Raw genomic sequence first — 16,985 nt, 5'->3', positions numbered from 1 at the left:
GGACAAAACAATAATCCTAACTGACCCAGTAAACATCACTCTAATGTATAATTATGTCACCCTTAGATGGTAGATGTAGAAACCATTAGAGTATAATTATTGTAATATGTATATTGACAAATTGTTTCCATACGGTGCTATTGTAATCTAACGGTATTTACAATTTTACTTACATGAGGCCGATAATAATTATTGCAATAAGCAATACAACACCGTACGACTCTATTTCATATCGACACGGTTATTGAGTTCAATCATTTATTTAGCCCTAGTAAAAAAATCCACGTTCATAAAAAAAATAAAAATGTATTATGCCGTAATATAATAAAGTCCCCAATATAGTAAAACAATCATAAATAATAATAATCCAATTCTCATGAACCAAGTCAGGTAACCGATATCGGTCGTGGGTCGTACGTGTTATCTATTATCTTTCATATTAACGTTCTGATTTCAGGAGTTGTATGAAAGTTTTAGATAAATTCAAGATATTGTGTACGTGCTGATAACAGCTACGTGCCGTTACCAAACCGAGATATGTCAATAAACAATGTCATCGCGTCGGCCCCTTTGAGGGATTGTCTGAAATGACCGGTCTAGAATGCTTGGAAGATTTACATCCTGTGGAAAGTTTTATTGCAAATGTGTGAGGAAAATTCCCTAATCTATAATGCAAGTGGCTTAGGCAAGTGGATTGTCCATTTGGAAGATAATTAATATAGTTACAAATGTAAGGGCGTTTAAACAACTCGCCATATTTAAAAATATCGTTATTTACATGGATATTCGTAATTAACACTTTATTATACACGTAATTATCTTAATGATTGATTGATGATTGATGATGCTAAAATATTATGATATTGCTCAATTGTAATAAATATCTTAGATATACCTAAGTACCTAATAAAAAAGATTCGCCAAATGCGTTGCTAACAACACTAATTGAGAACGACTCGACAAGGGCTCGACCAATTCGGTTATTTTTTAACGGTTTTTCTTAATCCACAAGGAAGATCCTTATGCAGAGAAAAGACGAAAAAACGGGCAATAGGGCAGAACAACGTCTTCTAATGCATCTAGTATAAACACTGCATAGTAATAAAGTCGCTTTCTCTGACCCTATGTACCTATGCTTAAATCTTTAAAACTACGCACCGGATTTTGATGTGTTTTTTTTTTTAATAGATAGAGTGAATTAAGAGGAAGGTTACAGTATAATAATTTATTAGGTTTTAGACAAAGCAGGCGAAGCCGCGGGCGGAAAGCTAGTAATATTATAAATTTAAAATTTCTAGCTTTGTACATTTCAGAAGTATTGAACCGATCACGACAATTGTATAGAGAAAGCTAACTGAATTTTCAGGACTGACACACACTTTTTTCTCGCGAGTCAAGCTAATTGGTCATTATTATTAGCTAGCTGCTTGATGTTTTATTGTTATAAAAGATATATATTGAAAGTACCGCTTTTACATACCTACCTTATTAACTGAAAATAATACGTATTTTACAAGTAATGTAAAGTAACCAGGAGTAATGTACCTAGTACCTACTTAATCAAAACCTTACAAAAGTTACAATATACATTCACGTTATGGCTAACATTGTAAGATCTAACTGATAGCACAGGTACTAGAACTGAATCAAATATACGCCGACTTTGTGTATACGATAATTACGATACGTAAGAAAAAAACGTTATTATTTACACTCGTGGGTCTTCACTCTTCCCAGACTCGCGGGTTGCATACAGATTTATAATTTTTGAGACGTGGCGTGGTTCGCCTACCTACTTACAGCCATAGGATGTGACGGAAAATGACAACACAAAAAGTTCGAATCAGGCTGTCGTTTAAGTACTAATGCTTAATTTAAAATTTGTTAAATTCTTGTTATTCTTTTCCTGCCCGCTCTTCTCTTTAGAAATTGTTTTCCAAAGCGGTGGTAAATCATTTAATTGTGTACCTAACTATATTGAAGATTCAAAAGCTCTTATTTATGAAGTCTAGTTAGATGTTTGTATATATTTTAGTTTCACAAAAAGTTGCCCATATACTTAGTTACCTAGATGATATCTATGGGTATAACTTTTCAACTCAAAGTCCCCATTTAAAATTTGACCAAAATTTATTCAATTGTGTACGCTTATATGTCTAAACAATTGAAAGATATTTTTTCTTAGTAAGGTTACACATATTTTTCTTATTTATAATAAAAAAATGCACTACGGGAATTTCCTTATAACTTTCATTCTCTTGCGTATCATTAAGTTTTATATGGTTATTATTTTAAGCATTGTCATCTTATAATCCTAAGCCTTGGCATTCTTTCTTTGGCGATTTGTGTCGATCATAGACTTATGTAAGTTATCAATGGATTTACTAGGTACTTAGGAGTATAATCCCTTTTATGATACAAATACAATACATTGATATATATGAAAGCCTATAAATTAGCCTTATCTCTGATATATTGACAATATTATACATAATAGCGGCTTTCTCAAATCACTAACACTTCAGAATGTGTTATACATGATAATATATGTATAGGAGATATTTAGATAGTAATCGCAATGATTATGGGCAGTAAATAGTATAATAGTAGGATATGGGCATTTTAAGGAAAACCGTTCTTTTGGAATTGTATATTATTATGACTATATGGAACTGCACGACCTAATTCCGCCATCCCCGTTGTTCCATAGTTCGTCGAGGCGCACAGATTCTAGGCATCGCCACATGGTTGACGTTCCATGTACCCGGACTAAGCGGTTCAGATCGTCATTCTTTATTCGAACCGCTGTGTTCCCCGATGAGTATAATATGGGGGTTTTCAAGAGGAGAGTGAACAGGTACATTCTAGGGACGCTCCATATTAGGCCAAATCTCAGTTTACCATCAGGCGAGATCGTGGCCAAGCGCTCCCCTATCGCAGCGTTAAAAAAACTATAAATCGAGACATTGATACAGAAAAGTATATTGCTGCTATCAGAAAAATAGATTTATTGCCTATATTATGTACTTGCTGCGTTTGCTGCGTTACAATTATTTATCCATATTCATATCTATATTATATAGATTGCTGATTTTTATCATCTCTATTGGCAATTACAAACTCTATTTCTATTTAATTAAACTACTAATTTTCAACATTACCTATTAGAAGCTGTGTACATGTATACCTACGTAATGTAAGGGCTTGATGGAGTGGCGCAACAGGACTTTTATTTTCAAATAAAACAAAAATGTTTTTTATAAATATTTATTGGTATTTCTTAAATTATAACAGTAACAAAACTTATGCTAACTTAAACCATACACCGTCCATCTCCTACACCTTTTTCACACTTGTTCACACTGTCAAACAACTGAAACAAAAGAATAATTAAATCATTAATTAAAAAAGGTTAAGCTTTATGGTTATGAAAAATAACCTTAAGTAATCTGAAGTGCCTACTAATCTTCTATATGTCAAAATCTTAGATTACAAAATAAAAGACAGATGGAGCGTTGCCGAACTTAAACCGAATAATTTATCGTCATTTTCAATAAAGCTATGTGTGCTGTCATTTCGCCGCTGCACTGTACGTACACGGTGCTTCTGTGTGCGTGTAATGTTGCCAGATATTGAAAATTTCCCAAATTTTTCCCCGACTACGGAAAAAAGAGGGTTATGTTTTTCGAGTTCATGGATGTATGTATAATATTTCTTTGACACGCCCTGCAGTATAAACCGTTGGACCGATTTTGAGTTGTGAGGTTTCATTGCAATGATCTGAATTATTATGTTAGTGGCGGTAGTGACGTAGGCTATATACATAAATGAGAAGTCAAGTTTTAATTTTTATTTAAATTCTTTTATTACATAAAGTACCTGCCTACTAAAGTTATATATGGACAAAATAATTGTATTCAATTTTTTATTAAATAAATTACATAAAAAAGTTTCAATATTAACTATAATAATTATATTATTTTTTATTTTTCATAATATATGAATACGAATAGCGGTAGTTTTTAGTCGAGAATACGGGACATTTTATTTTCATCATATCCATCATGGAGTTCACATAAATTAAATCGCTAGCGAAAACGACTATGACGTTTTTAAGCTTTATAAAAGTAACAAAATAATATATTATGCTTATTAAAATAATCTAATAATTATCATGAACCTTTAGTGCACTGTACAAATAATCACATTCACGATCGAAAAATCCAACAGCATTACCCTGAAGATCTTTTAACCATTTTACCGTTTTACCAATAAAAATGGCAAATTCATTTTCAAAATACTGGCAACATACGTTGAAGTTTTGTATTCCTTCATATCTGTAAAATTATTATTCGTATTAAAGAAATAAATCAGCCAAATAATCTACAGAAAACCTGTGAAACGATGTTTTATCTTTTTTTTTTGTTTTCGGGAACAAATTTTACAGCGTTTTATTATCACAAGACGGCATTTTTTTACTAAAATTGCAAACCCTTTTTGACGTATTGCATGACACTTTATGCGCTATAGCACTGGTGCAGCGACGTATTTGTTTTTGATTTCGTATTTTCTTTGACAAGGGCGACGGGCGGTTGTCATGCTCCATCTGTACTTTATTTTGTAATCTAAGGTCAAAATGAATCCCTATTTCCCTTGGTCACAGCATTACGCGTGAACGGCTGGACCGATTCCGATAATTCTTATGTTAATGTTTTCATTAGTGTCAGGAGAAAATTTTTGAAAGTTAAACTCAAGAAAATTCGCCAAAAAATTAAGAAAATGAGAAAACTTCACGGGTTCGGGGTTTGACAATTTTCCCGAAGACAGGACCACGTTTAACGGGTTACACAGTAACGTTACCACGTTTAACGGTTACGGTAACAGGTAAAAAATATCTGTATAGCCTGGTATATATTTGTACCTACTTCTATTAGGTAGGTATATGTCTCCGTATGATTGGAAAACCCGTTAGATTATAATCAAACTCACGAGATTGCAAACTGTCGAAAAATTTTGATAGCATTTGCTTGCAATTTTGCGTATTGGAACGAAGTAGGTACCTAACTTATCGCGCGTACATAAATACCGTACGCTGCGGTTGGCTAAGGGAGCTAAAAAAACCCTCAGCCTATATTTTACCGATTACTAGTAGGTATGTAGCTATAGAACAAAAAAGTTTCACCAAAGATCGAACAGTAGTTTCTGCGTGAAACACGGACAACACATACAGTCGTCTACGCTTCTTTTTATTAAAAGATTATTAGTAAATGTCTTTGTCTTTCTCAAAAATTAGATCAATGACGTTATAATAATTTATATGAACGTGTTATATCGTCTGTCTGCATAATAAATACATTTGCAATGACGAAAGGATAACATTCCGACTATATAAGTCGTAGATTATAAGTAGTTTATTTATTTAAGCCTTTATTGCTGATACAAACATACATATAAAACTAAATCTATCTTAAACATTATTACATATTTAACACATGGGATTTTTCGGTTTGGTGATCAGCGTGTCTTGTGACACATAGGCCTCTTCCAGCCGCTTCCACTCATTCCTACTGTTCGCATGTCGGGTCCATACTATTCCACCAATCTTTTTAATATCATCTATCCATCTCTTCACTTGTCTACCTTTCCTTCTTTTTCCATCACGTGGTTGCCATTCTGTTAATATTTGTGTCCATTTCGTTTTACTGTCCCTACTCATGTGTCCCGTCCATCGCCATTTTAGTTGCCTTATTTTCTTTATTATATTTTCCACCTTGGTTATTGAACTTATTTCTTCCGCTGTTTTACGATGTTTAAGTGTAACGCCTATCATACTTCTCTCCATTGCCCTTTGACATGATCTTAGTTTTAAAAGATGTCTTTGAGTTAGTGCCCATGTTTGGCACCCGTAAGTAAGGCATGGCAAAATACATGAGTTGAACACTTTTCTTTTCGATATTATTGGAAAATATTTACTTTTAAATATTTCTTTTAATGACCAATATTTGTTCCACGCGTAAGTCACTTTTTCACTCACAATTATAGTTAGTTTATTTTAAAATATTTGTGTTTTAATTTAATTTATAAATATTAAACATTTAACTGTGATATTTTTGGCGACATCGACACCGTCATAACTCATAACCACAACCTCAACTGTTCATAGCACAATAATAATAGTTAAAAAAAACTAAAAAACACGCTTTTTATAGAAAACCGAACTAAAAAATAGAAAATTTTATCAAATTAGTGTATTGTCATCGGTCCTCAATATATCTACAAAGTTTGAACGAAATCTGGCCGTTTAAAGTGGGTCAAAATCGCGCCCAAAGAAGTCGGTTACAAACAAACATACAAACATACAGGTGAAGCTAATATACCTAAAGCGTGTAAAAATGTTATTATAGCTATTTTATCTGAATTAATCTGTAGCGCTTTGAACATTTCACTTGATTAGTGATGGTATGTCGCCTTTTCTGCTATCCATGAAACCTTTTCGTGTCTACTTCCATACAAAGAATTAAGGTCACCTCCAACAGTTGATCAAATAAAGGTTGTCAGGTACATATAATATCTTCTTAATATAATATATAAATCTCGTTTATATTTATAAGCAAAACTTACAAGATTCCGCCACAGCTTCAAGCGCGACCATAATAGCGAAGCCGAATATCGCGCAGAAGAACTGCATAAGCCCTGTTCGGTCTTGTCGCCACACCTCGAAGAACACTACGTAGACTAGAGTACCACACGCGAGACCCTGCAAAAAAAAAAAGTTTTATTTTGAAGTCAACCCAACTGCTAATTTATATATAATTATCATATGACGCTACCATATTTCTGATTATTGCAACACCTCATATGCCTAAAAAAGTTCGTCCAGCGATTTGGGCTGTCCGCTGTAGGGTGTGCCAAAGAATGTATGTACCTACATAATACACACATACAAACACTCGAAAAATACCTATACATAATATATAACGCTCCCTTCGCACTTCGCAGTCAGGTGATATAAATATGAAATCCTTTGTATCTATTTATCTAAATTCTAGAAGCAAGTATTAGCTGTTGTTTCGGGGAATTTTTTTGAGGGTATATCAATATTTAAACTTGTTTATATTAAAATTGTTTATAATTATAATAATAATATTCGATATTATTGCCTCCTTGGTGACGTGATATGTTTATGCTGTGAGAGGTTATCACAATTATTTGCTTTTACTTTTCATGACATAATTTTGATGCCACTTTATTATGCTGCCTACTAATGTCAGATATTTTTTCTGTATAATGGCAGTCAGATATTATTGAACTCGTTCTTGACAGATAATTTTGCTAATCTGTCCATAGTAATATATTTATGCTCGTGGTTGTACAGGGTGTCTCAGAATGTTTTTCGTTTTTCAACTGACTTATGTGTCAACCACTGATAGTGGAGAGAGGGGAGAGGTCTCAAACGCTTGGCGGGTTTCTGTAGTTTAATAGTGATGAGTAATTACATGGGATTGCAGCGCGCATTTTGCGTGCGAGCGTTTTACAAAAACAACGATGCGTACACTATTGTTCGGCGTCTTTATAGGATACATTTCAATTTAACAACATTACGAAATGTGGCAAGTGCTAATTTGATCAAGCATTGGGTGCGTAAGTTTGAAGAGACTGGGAACACAATGTGGATAAATCATTGGGGCGCAAAAGAACATTGAGAACGAGCATGAACGTCGACCGCGTTCGCCAGTCTGTTATGGACGACGCGCAACAGTCACTGCGATTGCGCGCAATGTCCTTAAATTTGAATAAATCCACGGTACATCGCATTGTTTCCCAAGATTTGCATTTTCGCCCTTATAATTGTTATTGTTCGAGAAATGAAGCCCGATGATCCTGCTAAACGAGTCGAATTCTGCAGGACAATGAAATTCAGGAGGAGACATCTCTTGGCCACCAAGAAGCCCAGATTTAACACCTACTGATTTTTTTCTGTGGGACTATCTAAAATGAAAAGTTAACAACCCATTGCCACCCAACTTGAATGCTTTAAAGCAAAGAATCACTGAAGAAATCAACGCTATTCCAAGAGCAATGTTCCAGCGAGTGATTCAAAATTCTAACTCTAGACTAAACGAGTGTGAACAAGCTCATGGGGCGCATTTGCAAACGATCGTTTTTCATAAATAAAATTCATGAATTGCCCTTTAATTTGATGTTATTTAAAACTAGTTTAAACTAAATATTCTTATTTCTATTTCATATTAAAAAAAGAAAAACATTCTGAAACACCCTTTACATAGTTCCAAATATTAGGGCCGACTTTAAAAAATATTTTATCGGTCCCTACTCCCTATTGTAATTGACTTTCTGAAACCCATAAATCATTCTTTGTGTGACCGGAATCTACTTTCTTATTAGTTATTATCGCTCTTAAGAATGACAGTAATGCGATAACTGAAGGGAAGCATTTTGAAGATAAATAATAATTGCTCCATTAACAATAGGACGAAATTCCAATAGGTGTACCTATTGAGATTTGAGACTTGATTTTCATTAGGAGCAACTTTTTAAATAAACTTATATAATCGTCGTAACTAATAAACAACTTATTTTTCAGTAGAAATATAATTATTTTCTGATTAGAACTTAATATTTTTCTAAACCTACATTTTGCATTAAAATTGAATCCATTTCCAATATTATACTTACTACTTTACTCTAAATATCGCATTCGTCAAAAGGTAGGAATTTTAAATATTTACGTAGATCTCCCACGTTTATTTATACACTTACTTGAGAATTGTCTAAAAATAAACTTTTCTAACGATAATTAGACTAAAATTATCAAAGTTATTTTTGATCCATAGATATATCATATAGGTATCCATATCTTTCTCTGATCAGTGGAAGAAGAAATCCTGAGTGACGAATGAATGCACGTCAAACCAAAAATTAAATCTCACCACTTGTAGAATCTGCTGCTTGATAAGAGCTAATTTAATGATTCATTAAGAATAATATATAAACATTCATGATTATATTTATCATAATTAACATCGTCTGCAAGCGATATACCATAATACCTACTTACAAAGCAAAAGGATAAAATGCATTTTATATTTTTAATCTGTGGTTTCGATTTCAAATAATTAAACTTACGTATTACACACATAATAATAGATACGTCTAGATTACGACGGTAAAGTTTGAAAAAAAAAACTTAGATAAAATCGATCCTAACGCGGGATTCGCTCCATGGTGGGACGAATCCTTCATTCGTTTTCATTATCAAATACAAAAATATCTATAGACTACTTACATTTAATAAAAATAATACGTGTAATGCCAATAGCATGCCTTCAAGCCACACCTCCGTGCCTGTCGGAGTGGGGAGCGTGAGGTTTTTCGTTACGCAATTTCTGGATTCGGTCCTCGCGCTCAAGGCTCGCGATAGAAGCTATGCAATAGCTTAAAAACAGCGTAATCTCACCTGTAACACAACGGAATACAGTCCAGCGGCAGCAGCACCAGCTCCCCCAACCAGCAAGATCCCAACCCCAATACCAAGTGCTGATACAAAAGAGAAAGTAAAGATGTACAGCACTGAGAGCCAGCGCTTAGTTCCCGCGGCCAATAGCTCCACACCGATACAGAACGCGATTATGTACTTGTGTGCTGATACCGCTCCAAACATGTACCTGAGGGATTATTCAGAGTTACAATATACAATTATACAGGTAAGACTGTGGAGTGTGCACTGTGGTAGTTCTGTTCTAGTTCTTACGATAGAAAATATTTATTTTACAGCAATATTTTCAAAGTAGTTAGAAATATACATATAATACTAGCTGCTCCGCGCGGTTACACCCCCGTGGCTCCCGTCCCGTTGGTCGTAGCGTGATGATATATAGCCTATAGCCTTCCTCGATAAATGAGCTATCTAACACCGAAAGAATTTTTCAAATCGGACCAGTAGTTCCCGAGATTAGCGCGTTCAAACAAACAAACAAACAAACAAACAAACTCTTCAGCTTTATATTATTAGTATTGATGTGATCATGATTGTTCCTCGAGAAGCATAAGGCCTCAGTAAACTTTTTCCATATAATATGTACATGGTTACATATTATGTGAAATGGTGGTTAGGTTATTTAAGTTTTTTTTTTCATGTTGTGAAAGAGAAGATGCGACTGCTGGTCAGACATGTCAATTATAGATGTATTTACCAACTGCAAATGTCCTTATCTCTATGATGTCTACGACTCTACGAGAGCTTTTAATTAAAGTATGTGGGATAATAAGAGGAGTGATTAATCCTCTTGTATTACAGATGACGATTGTGACATACTCCGGGAGTAAAATATAAGTAAGGACATAGAAATTTCATAGAAGCAAACATTGAAAAACAAAAGACTAACCGATTAACCGATATGTAAATACTTAGTCCATTGCTCAATAGTCCAATATTTTTCATCGTATTTGCACTTCCTAACCATGAAAACTACCGAAAAAAGTATTTCCATTTTGCACTTAGGTACAGTAGCTTACATAAATCTCAAATATTAATTCACAAAAATAAATAGTAACATTTAAACAAAATCACTTCAATATTGTTTGGAAAAATAATTAACATGACTAGCGATCATGTGATTTGTCAAACAACACTTATATCATCGAAATGTATGTACTAAATCAGCAAATATTTCAAGAAGTCCAACTATTTATAATTAGGTACATTTATTACAATCGTTGTCCACCCACGGGTGATATTACATCACGTACGTTATTTAACTTAAACACTTAAGACCGGGAAATGGGTCATTATATCAATGGATGTATAATTTTCCCTCCGAGGACCAATACCCAATTCCCATATGCAGTTTTTAACTGTACATACTAAGAAATTTTTGCCTTCTTTAATGATGGTCCGGAGTAGAATTAACAGTTTTATGGCTAATTTCGGAGCAAGCACGATACGGCGTTTTCACCGAAAAAACCGTTAATTCAAATAAACATTCAAACACTTCTTACCATACGCTTCTCGCAGAAGACTCCAATCCCACCGCAAGACCTTCAAACAATTCATGAATCGAAAGCGCCAGCACAATTAGAAGTCCTCGTAAAGCAGCTACAATAGTATCATCTGATTGCACAGCCAAATGACTATGACCATGATTCCGGGCCGCCTCAACTTCTTTAATAGTTTGCGTTTCAGTATTGCCATCTTCCTCTGATTTACTCCTTCGTATGCTTAGAACTCTGGTAAAACTGGTGTTGGCGTTTTTATTTTCTCGACTGTTTATGTACACATGAACGAGCTCTTCAACGAGGTACATCATGAAGAACCCGCTGCACATAATCAGGGCTGCTAGGTATATGGGCATTTCGGGTAACCGGCCCTCCTCTGGAAATAAGAAGTGTAAATTTATCCTCATATGTACATATAGGTAACATTATTAACATAATAGTTGCTACCTATTTTTATTTGTAATAGGTTTCATATAATACACATAAGTATAAGAAACATTTGAAATAATATACATATATTATCTGTGGTTAACTAATGTAATTATTAAAAAATGTTGTAATAATAATTATGTTGTTTTATTTTAGCCTGCTGAGTATCATATAGGTAATCGGTGGTTGAATTCACCAGTCATAAAGAGTAAAATAAAATAATGTACCCTACAAGCTGTTATTGTCCGCTAATCAACTTATACATATTGCAAATATGCAGTCAGTTCATTAAACTACAAAGTACCTACTAGTTCAATTGGTGTCTACTGTGTCTTTGTTGATTCCTAATGTAGGTATTATGTACAGCGTTTTAAAGTTTTCCTACCTCCACATTGAACAATGCACTACGTAAGTGCACATCTTGAAAAATCACATAATTATTAACGTTTTTATTTGAAAGCGTAAAACATGCGTCAAAACCACAAACCTATTTGGTCACACCCGCGCATAAATTAAATATTTTCTGCAGGCGAAGGTAGGTAAGTATTTAGTTACATATACAGAGTATAAAATTCGAGTCTTATAGTGCTTATAATATAAAGTCAACAGATATATTTAATTTTTTTAGACGTACCTTCTAACCTAAATTTGCACCATAAAATCCTTAGGTAAATCCTAAAAACCGTAAATAGGTAATGAATTAATTATCAGATCGCTAAAATACTTAGTAAAATATGAATGAATGTAACCAATTGTCGTGCTTCTAGTTCATTACCTATCTACTGTCCTTATTAAAATAAATTAAATCCATACCTAGCTACAAGATTTATTAATAAACTAGCTTCCGCCCGCGACTCCGTCCGCGCGGATGTCGGTCTTCGCGTGGATGGTTATTTCTCCATTTTGAGTACCTCTGTCAATAACATCTTATAAATATCTATTGGACCCAATTCCCAAATACGGCTAGGCCTATAATAATACGCAACGTGTGTTCGCGGTTCTACGGAACAACGTCTATGGATAAAACTGAAAAATTAAGATTAATTTTTTTCTATGTATTTTTCCAGGATAAAAAGTATCCTATTTTACGCCCAGGATAATAAGGTATGATTATACCAAGTTTCATCGAAATCGAACCGCAAGTTTTCACGTGATGCCTTCACATACAGACAGACAGACAGACAGACAGACAGACAGACAGACAGACAAAAATTTTTTTAATCACATATTTGGGTTTGGTATCGATCCAGTAACACCCTCTGCTATTTATTTTTTCAATATTTTCAATGTACAGAATTGACCCTTCTACAGATTTATTATATGTATGTATACCTAGATGAAGCGAGAGTTGTCGATGATGTCGAAAAGTGGTTGATAATTAATAGGGAAATTTTGGATAGTCCATTATTTTTAGAAAATCTTATGTGTACTATAGAAGAACCAGTGTTGTACTAGTTCTTCTTTATGAACATCCCTTACAAAATGCAAAATGTTAAAAACTTTCAATTATTTTTCTTTTTAACTTTATAGCAATGCACTTTGTAATGTTTATTCAAAACTGGTAGAAACGGGTATAGTTGTACAATATTAAATGTCAAAGCGAACCTGCTTCTTAAAAATATTATTGCTTACGTCTTGCTATAGACCTACTCTGTAGACAAAATATTATATCCTTCGAATAATATTGATCACAGGTATTGAATATTGATACATTGCAATAAAAAATAAGTTAAAATTTGTATACAACATTTTTTTAACAAAAATCTGATTATTAATTATTATCTATCGTATCATTGCGGAAATTTCAATTTTGTTTTATGACAAGAAAACAAAGGAAGTTGAAAAATGTAATTCAAGATAAGTAATAAACCTACCTAATAAAGGAATTCAATATTTATAAAAACGAAATAGAAAAGTTGCCGTACATTAATAGGATGATAAACTGTTTAAACTATTCATAACTATCGTTGTTTTAATAAATATTAAAAATAAAACACGGAAGCCTTTTTTTAAATATCTATCCTTTAACCTTTGGGAAAATTATAAAAAGCTCAATGTTATTCCGATCCTATGCCTATATCTACAGTCCTAAGAAGGAATTAAGGTCAGATTTAAAACCAGTTTTAATTAAATCAGCTCCTAGCCATATGTCAGGATGTAAACAGGGCCATTTGATGAACAATGCGAAAGACACAAATATGGACTGATAAGATGGTTATCAGACACCTGCTATTAACGCATTAAGAGAGTGTTAATTTGTAGTCTATATGTCAACAATGCTCGTTTGTTAGGAAGTGTTAGAATATTATTTAACAGCGGCGGATTTAGCAACAAGCATTGACTGAGTGCTATACACCGATGGCGGTTAATTTTGTAGGCGGCAAATTTAGGAACAGTTTAGACAGTATTTATATTATATCCCAACTGCTCGTAGACAGTTTTTTATTTTTATTATATTATCCTACTTAGTTATTAATCCAAAATCATGACAAATTCACTATACCAAAAATCATTAGTATCCGTAACGATTTACGTTGTTTATTATAATTATTATGGGAAGTAGATTTTCATATCATGTGAATTTTATATTTCAAGTAACTAGTTAGTTACAAAATAATATATTTTTTAATAAATAATCTGAGCAAAAAAAATCATCAAGGAGTCTACGGCCTAGACTAGCTGCAGCACATAACAATAACTTTTATAGTTTATAGTGCATGTCCCTACACCGACTCAAATCAATGACACCGGCAAATTGTTCTAAGCGATATATTATAATCTATATTCTATATCACACTGCACAGTGCACTATAACTTACCTTGCAATAATTGTATGTTTTCATCAACTTCTGGCAACAAATGCATGAAAGTGGTTGCAAACAAAACACCACCACCGAAAGCCAGTAATCCAATCACAAGGGAATTAGAGGTTCGCATATTCGAACCATCTTTCGGGGTGAACCATGTGAACTTCATCGAGATCAACATCGGCAAACATCCCACAATCATAGAAACAGCAAAGAGAGTCGTCATCGTTATAATTTTCGCTCTAAGAGCGTTTCCTTCTTCGTTGAGCGCGACTTCGTCCATAGTTGTCATTGTAACGTCTGTTTGTTTTAAATGAGGTCGCAATATTCAAGTGTGCGGCGTTACGGGCGCCGTCTCCTCACGAACTGATCCTGCTTGCTGCTCCCCAGTATTTCTGTAGGCGGACTCATGATAACATTATTAATGATAAAACTGACAGTAGCTGTTTGTTCACCGGCGCGTCAATTAGATTCCGCTCCTGTGTCCGTAGGCTTGTAAGATGCACGCGGGTCGTCGCAGACGCACATTGTTGACGGTATAATATCATTGTTTCAATCAAATATAATATAATGCTATGAATAACTTGCGCAATGCTATAACAAAAACTCATTGTCAATTTTTCCGCATAAGGTCTTAATTAGCATCAACTTCCTTATGGATAAATTTTTGGTAGTTTAAAAAATTACAGTCATGTCCACGAAATACCTACAAAATAGAAAATAATTTTTCCATTAGAAGTAGTTGGTATACCGCAGTAATTATAATAAATGTTTCTACAAAACTTTATTTATTTACAAACGAATGAATTTAATTAATTGCCTACTTAACTTTTTATTAGTTTTATTTGGTAGGTACTGTGTACAATGACTAGATATCTCGCGAATATTGCTTATACCTACTCTCAAACATAAAAAAATACCTAACTACCGACTAGAAATTTTGGTAAAAACTAACATAGAATGTAAGACTACAATTCTATCAACAAACGCGTTTAGTCTTATGTGCTATAAATTCCAATGACTATGCAATGCAATTTGGTTTGGCCAATTTCCGCAAAGGACATCCCGATCTGCATGCGCCAAGGGGAAGGCCTAGACCAGGGTTGCCCAAACTGTTCAGCAAGCATTTATTTTTAGTAGGTAGGTACATATATGCATTATTTTTTTTCTTTTGTTGTACTAAGTTGTCTTCAGTGCCTTCTATATTATGTTTTTCAAAAACCTTATTTCCAAACATTTCTTTGATTGCTCGTAATTCGGAAAATAACAAAAATCTGGCTTACACAATCTTAATTATCGACCTTCGAAATAATCGGTGCCTACAACTATAAAATGTTATACTGAATAATGAATCGGTGGTACTGTTTGTTTGTTATTAGAAGTTAATTATATCTTAAACGATGACTTGCATATTACAAGAATACATTATGATGATTTTTAACGAGTCTATGATATTTTTATTATATCACCACAAACTTTGAAAAGCACTGGTTTAGAATTAAGCTATACATCGTACAACGTACCAATAGGTCCGTAATATGTGCACACTTGACCCATTTAGGAAAGCTTCGATTAAGGAAACTAATTTAAGAAATCACCAGCAATATAAGGGACTATTCAAATGTTGAGTCCTACTAATATTATAATATATAATATTATATTATAAATGCGTAAGTTTGTGAGGATGTGTGCATATGTGTTTTTACTCTTTCACGCAAATACTACTGAACTGATTACAATGAAATTTAGCACACATATAGAGAGTAGCTTGGATTAACACATAGGATAGGTTTTATCCCGGAAATCCCACAGGAACAGGAATTATACGGGTTTTTCTTTGAAAACGCGGGCGAAGCCGCGGGCAGAAAGCTAATATGTATTAGATGAGGCTACTTTATTTGAATTAAGTATTGTGTGTGTCAAAATTAAGAACTTTTCTTCCATAAAAAGTGCTAATATATAAAAATTGGTAAAGAAATGGAATGTACATAAATCACATTCGATACGAAGCGTAATAATTGATTGCTCAATTACACTCCGTAAGTGTTTTAGTTGTTTTTAATAGGTACATGAATAAAATTTTCATTATTAACATGTTATTTTGCTTGATGCTAATTATTTGCGTGCGAAAAAATGCCAAATGTTGGCCCAGATCAAGTATTGAAGTGATTTCAATTAGTACAGTCAGAAGCATAAATATATTACCATTTGCAGATTAGCAAAAATATCTGTCATAAGAACGGGTTCAATAATATCTGTCTGCCCGTATACAGCAAAAATATCTGACATTAGTAGGCAACATAATAAAGTGGCATCAAAATTATGTGACGAAAATGTTACAGCAAATAATTGTGATAACCTCTCGAAGCATAAATATGTGACGTCACCTAGGAGGCAATAATATCTGACACAATTTTATATTTCTGTATTGTAAAATATAATTGATTCCTCACAAAAAGCATAAATATGTGACACTAGCTTTCCGCCCGCGGCTTCGCCTGCGTTTTCACAGAAATACCGCATAGTATCCGTTCCCGTGGGATTTTTGGGATAAAACCTATCCTATTTGTTAACCCAAGTTAATCTTTATATGTCTGCTAAATTTCATTGTAATCGGTTCAGTAGTATTTGCGTGAAAGAGTAACAGACACATCCTCACAAACTTTCGAATTTATAATAATAGATTAGTAGGATAAAATTGGATAGGATTTTAAAAAGGCGAAACGTTTTTTA

At 33.6% G+C, this 16,985-nt stretch overlaps 1 protein-coding gene across 1 annotated transcript; it reads right to left on the bottom strand.

Moving 5' to 3' along the window:
* Nucleotides 1-3,258: 3,258 nt before the first annotated feature.
* Nucleotides 3,259-14,923, bottom strand: LOC123699660 (zinc transporter ZIP1-like). The gene is made up of 5 exons (XM_045646664.1): nt 14,265-14,923; nt 11,020-11,392; nt 9,479-9,686; nt 6,622-6,757; nt 3,259-3,373 (listed from the first exon to the last, which is right to left on the bottom strand). Exons 1-5 carry the CDS (start codon nt 14,542-14,544, stop codon nt 3,366-3,368), a joined length of 1,005 nt encoding a protein of 334 aa, XP_045502620.1. The 5' UTR covers nt 14,545-14,923; the 3' UTR covers nt 3,259-3,365.
* Between the last annotated feature and the right edge of the window lie 2,062 nt (nt 14,924-16,985).

This window comes from Colias croceus, chromosome 18, assembly GCF_905220415.1.
Source record: "Colias croceus chromosome 18, ilColCroc2.1".
Taxonomy (NCBI): Eukaryota; Metazoa; Arthropoda; class Insecta; order Lepidoptera; family Pieridae; genus Colias; species Colias croceus.
Note: the sequence above shows the minus strand (reverse complement) of the source record. Positions and strands in the feature narration are given on the sequence as shown.

Bases quoted from the DNA above. Each gene is read 5' to 3' on its own strand.
- LOC123699660 (XM_045646664.1), bottom strand. From the start codon at position 14,544: ATGACAACTATGGACGAAGTCGCGCTCAACGAAGAAGGAAACGCTCTT. The intron at 11,393-14,264 runs GTAAGTTATAGT...TCTTATTTCCAG, and splicing joins AAACATACAATTATTGCAAG to AGGAGGGCCGGTTACCCGAA. The intron at 6,758-9,478 runs GTGAGATTACGC...TTTTTTTTGCAG, and splicing joins TGTATTCCGTTGTGTTACAG to GGTCTCGCGTGTGGTACTCT.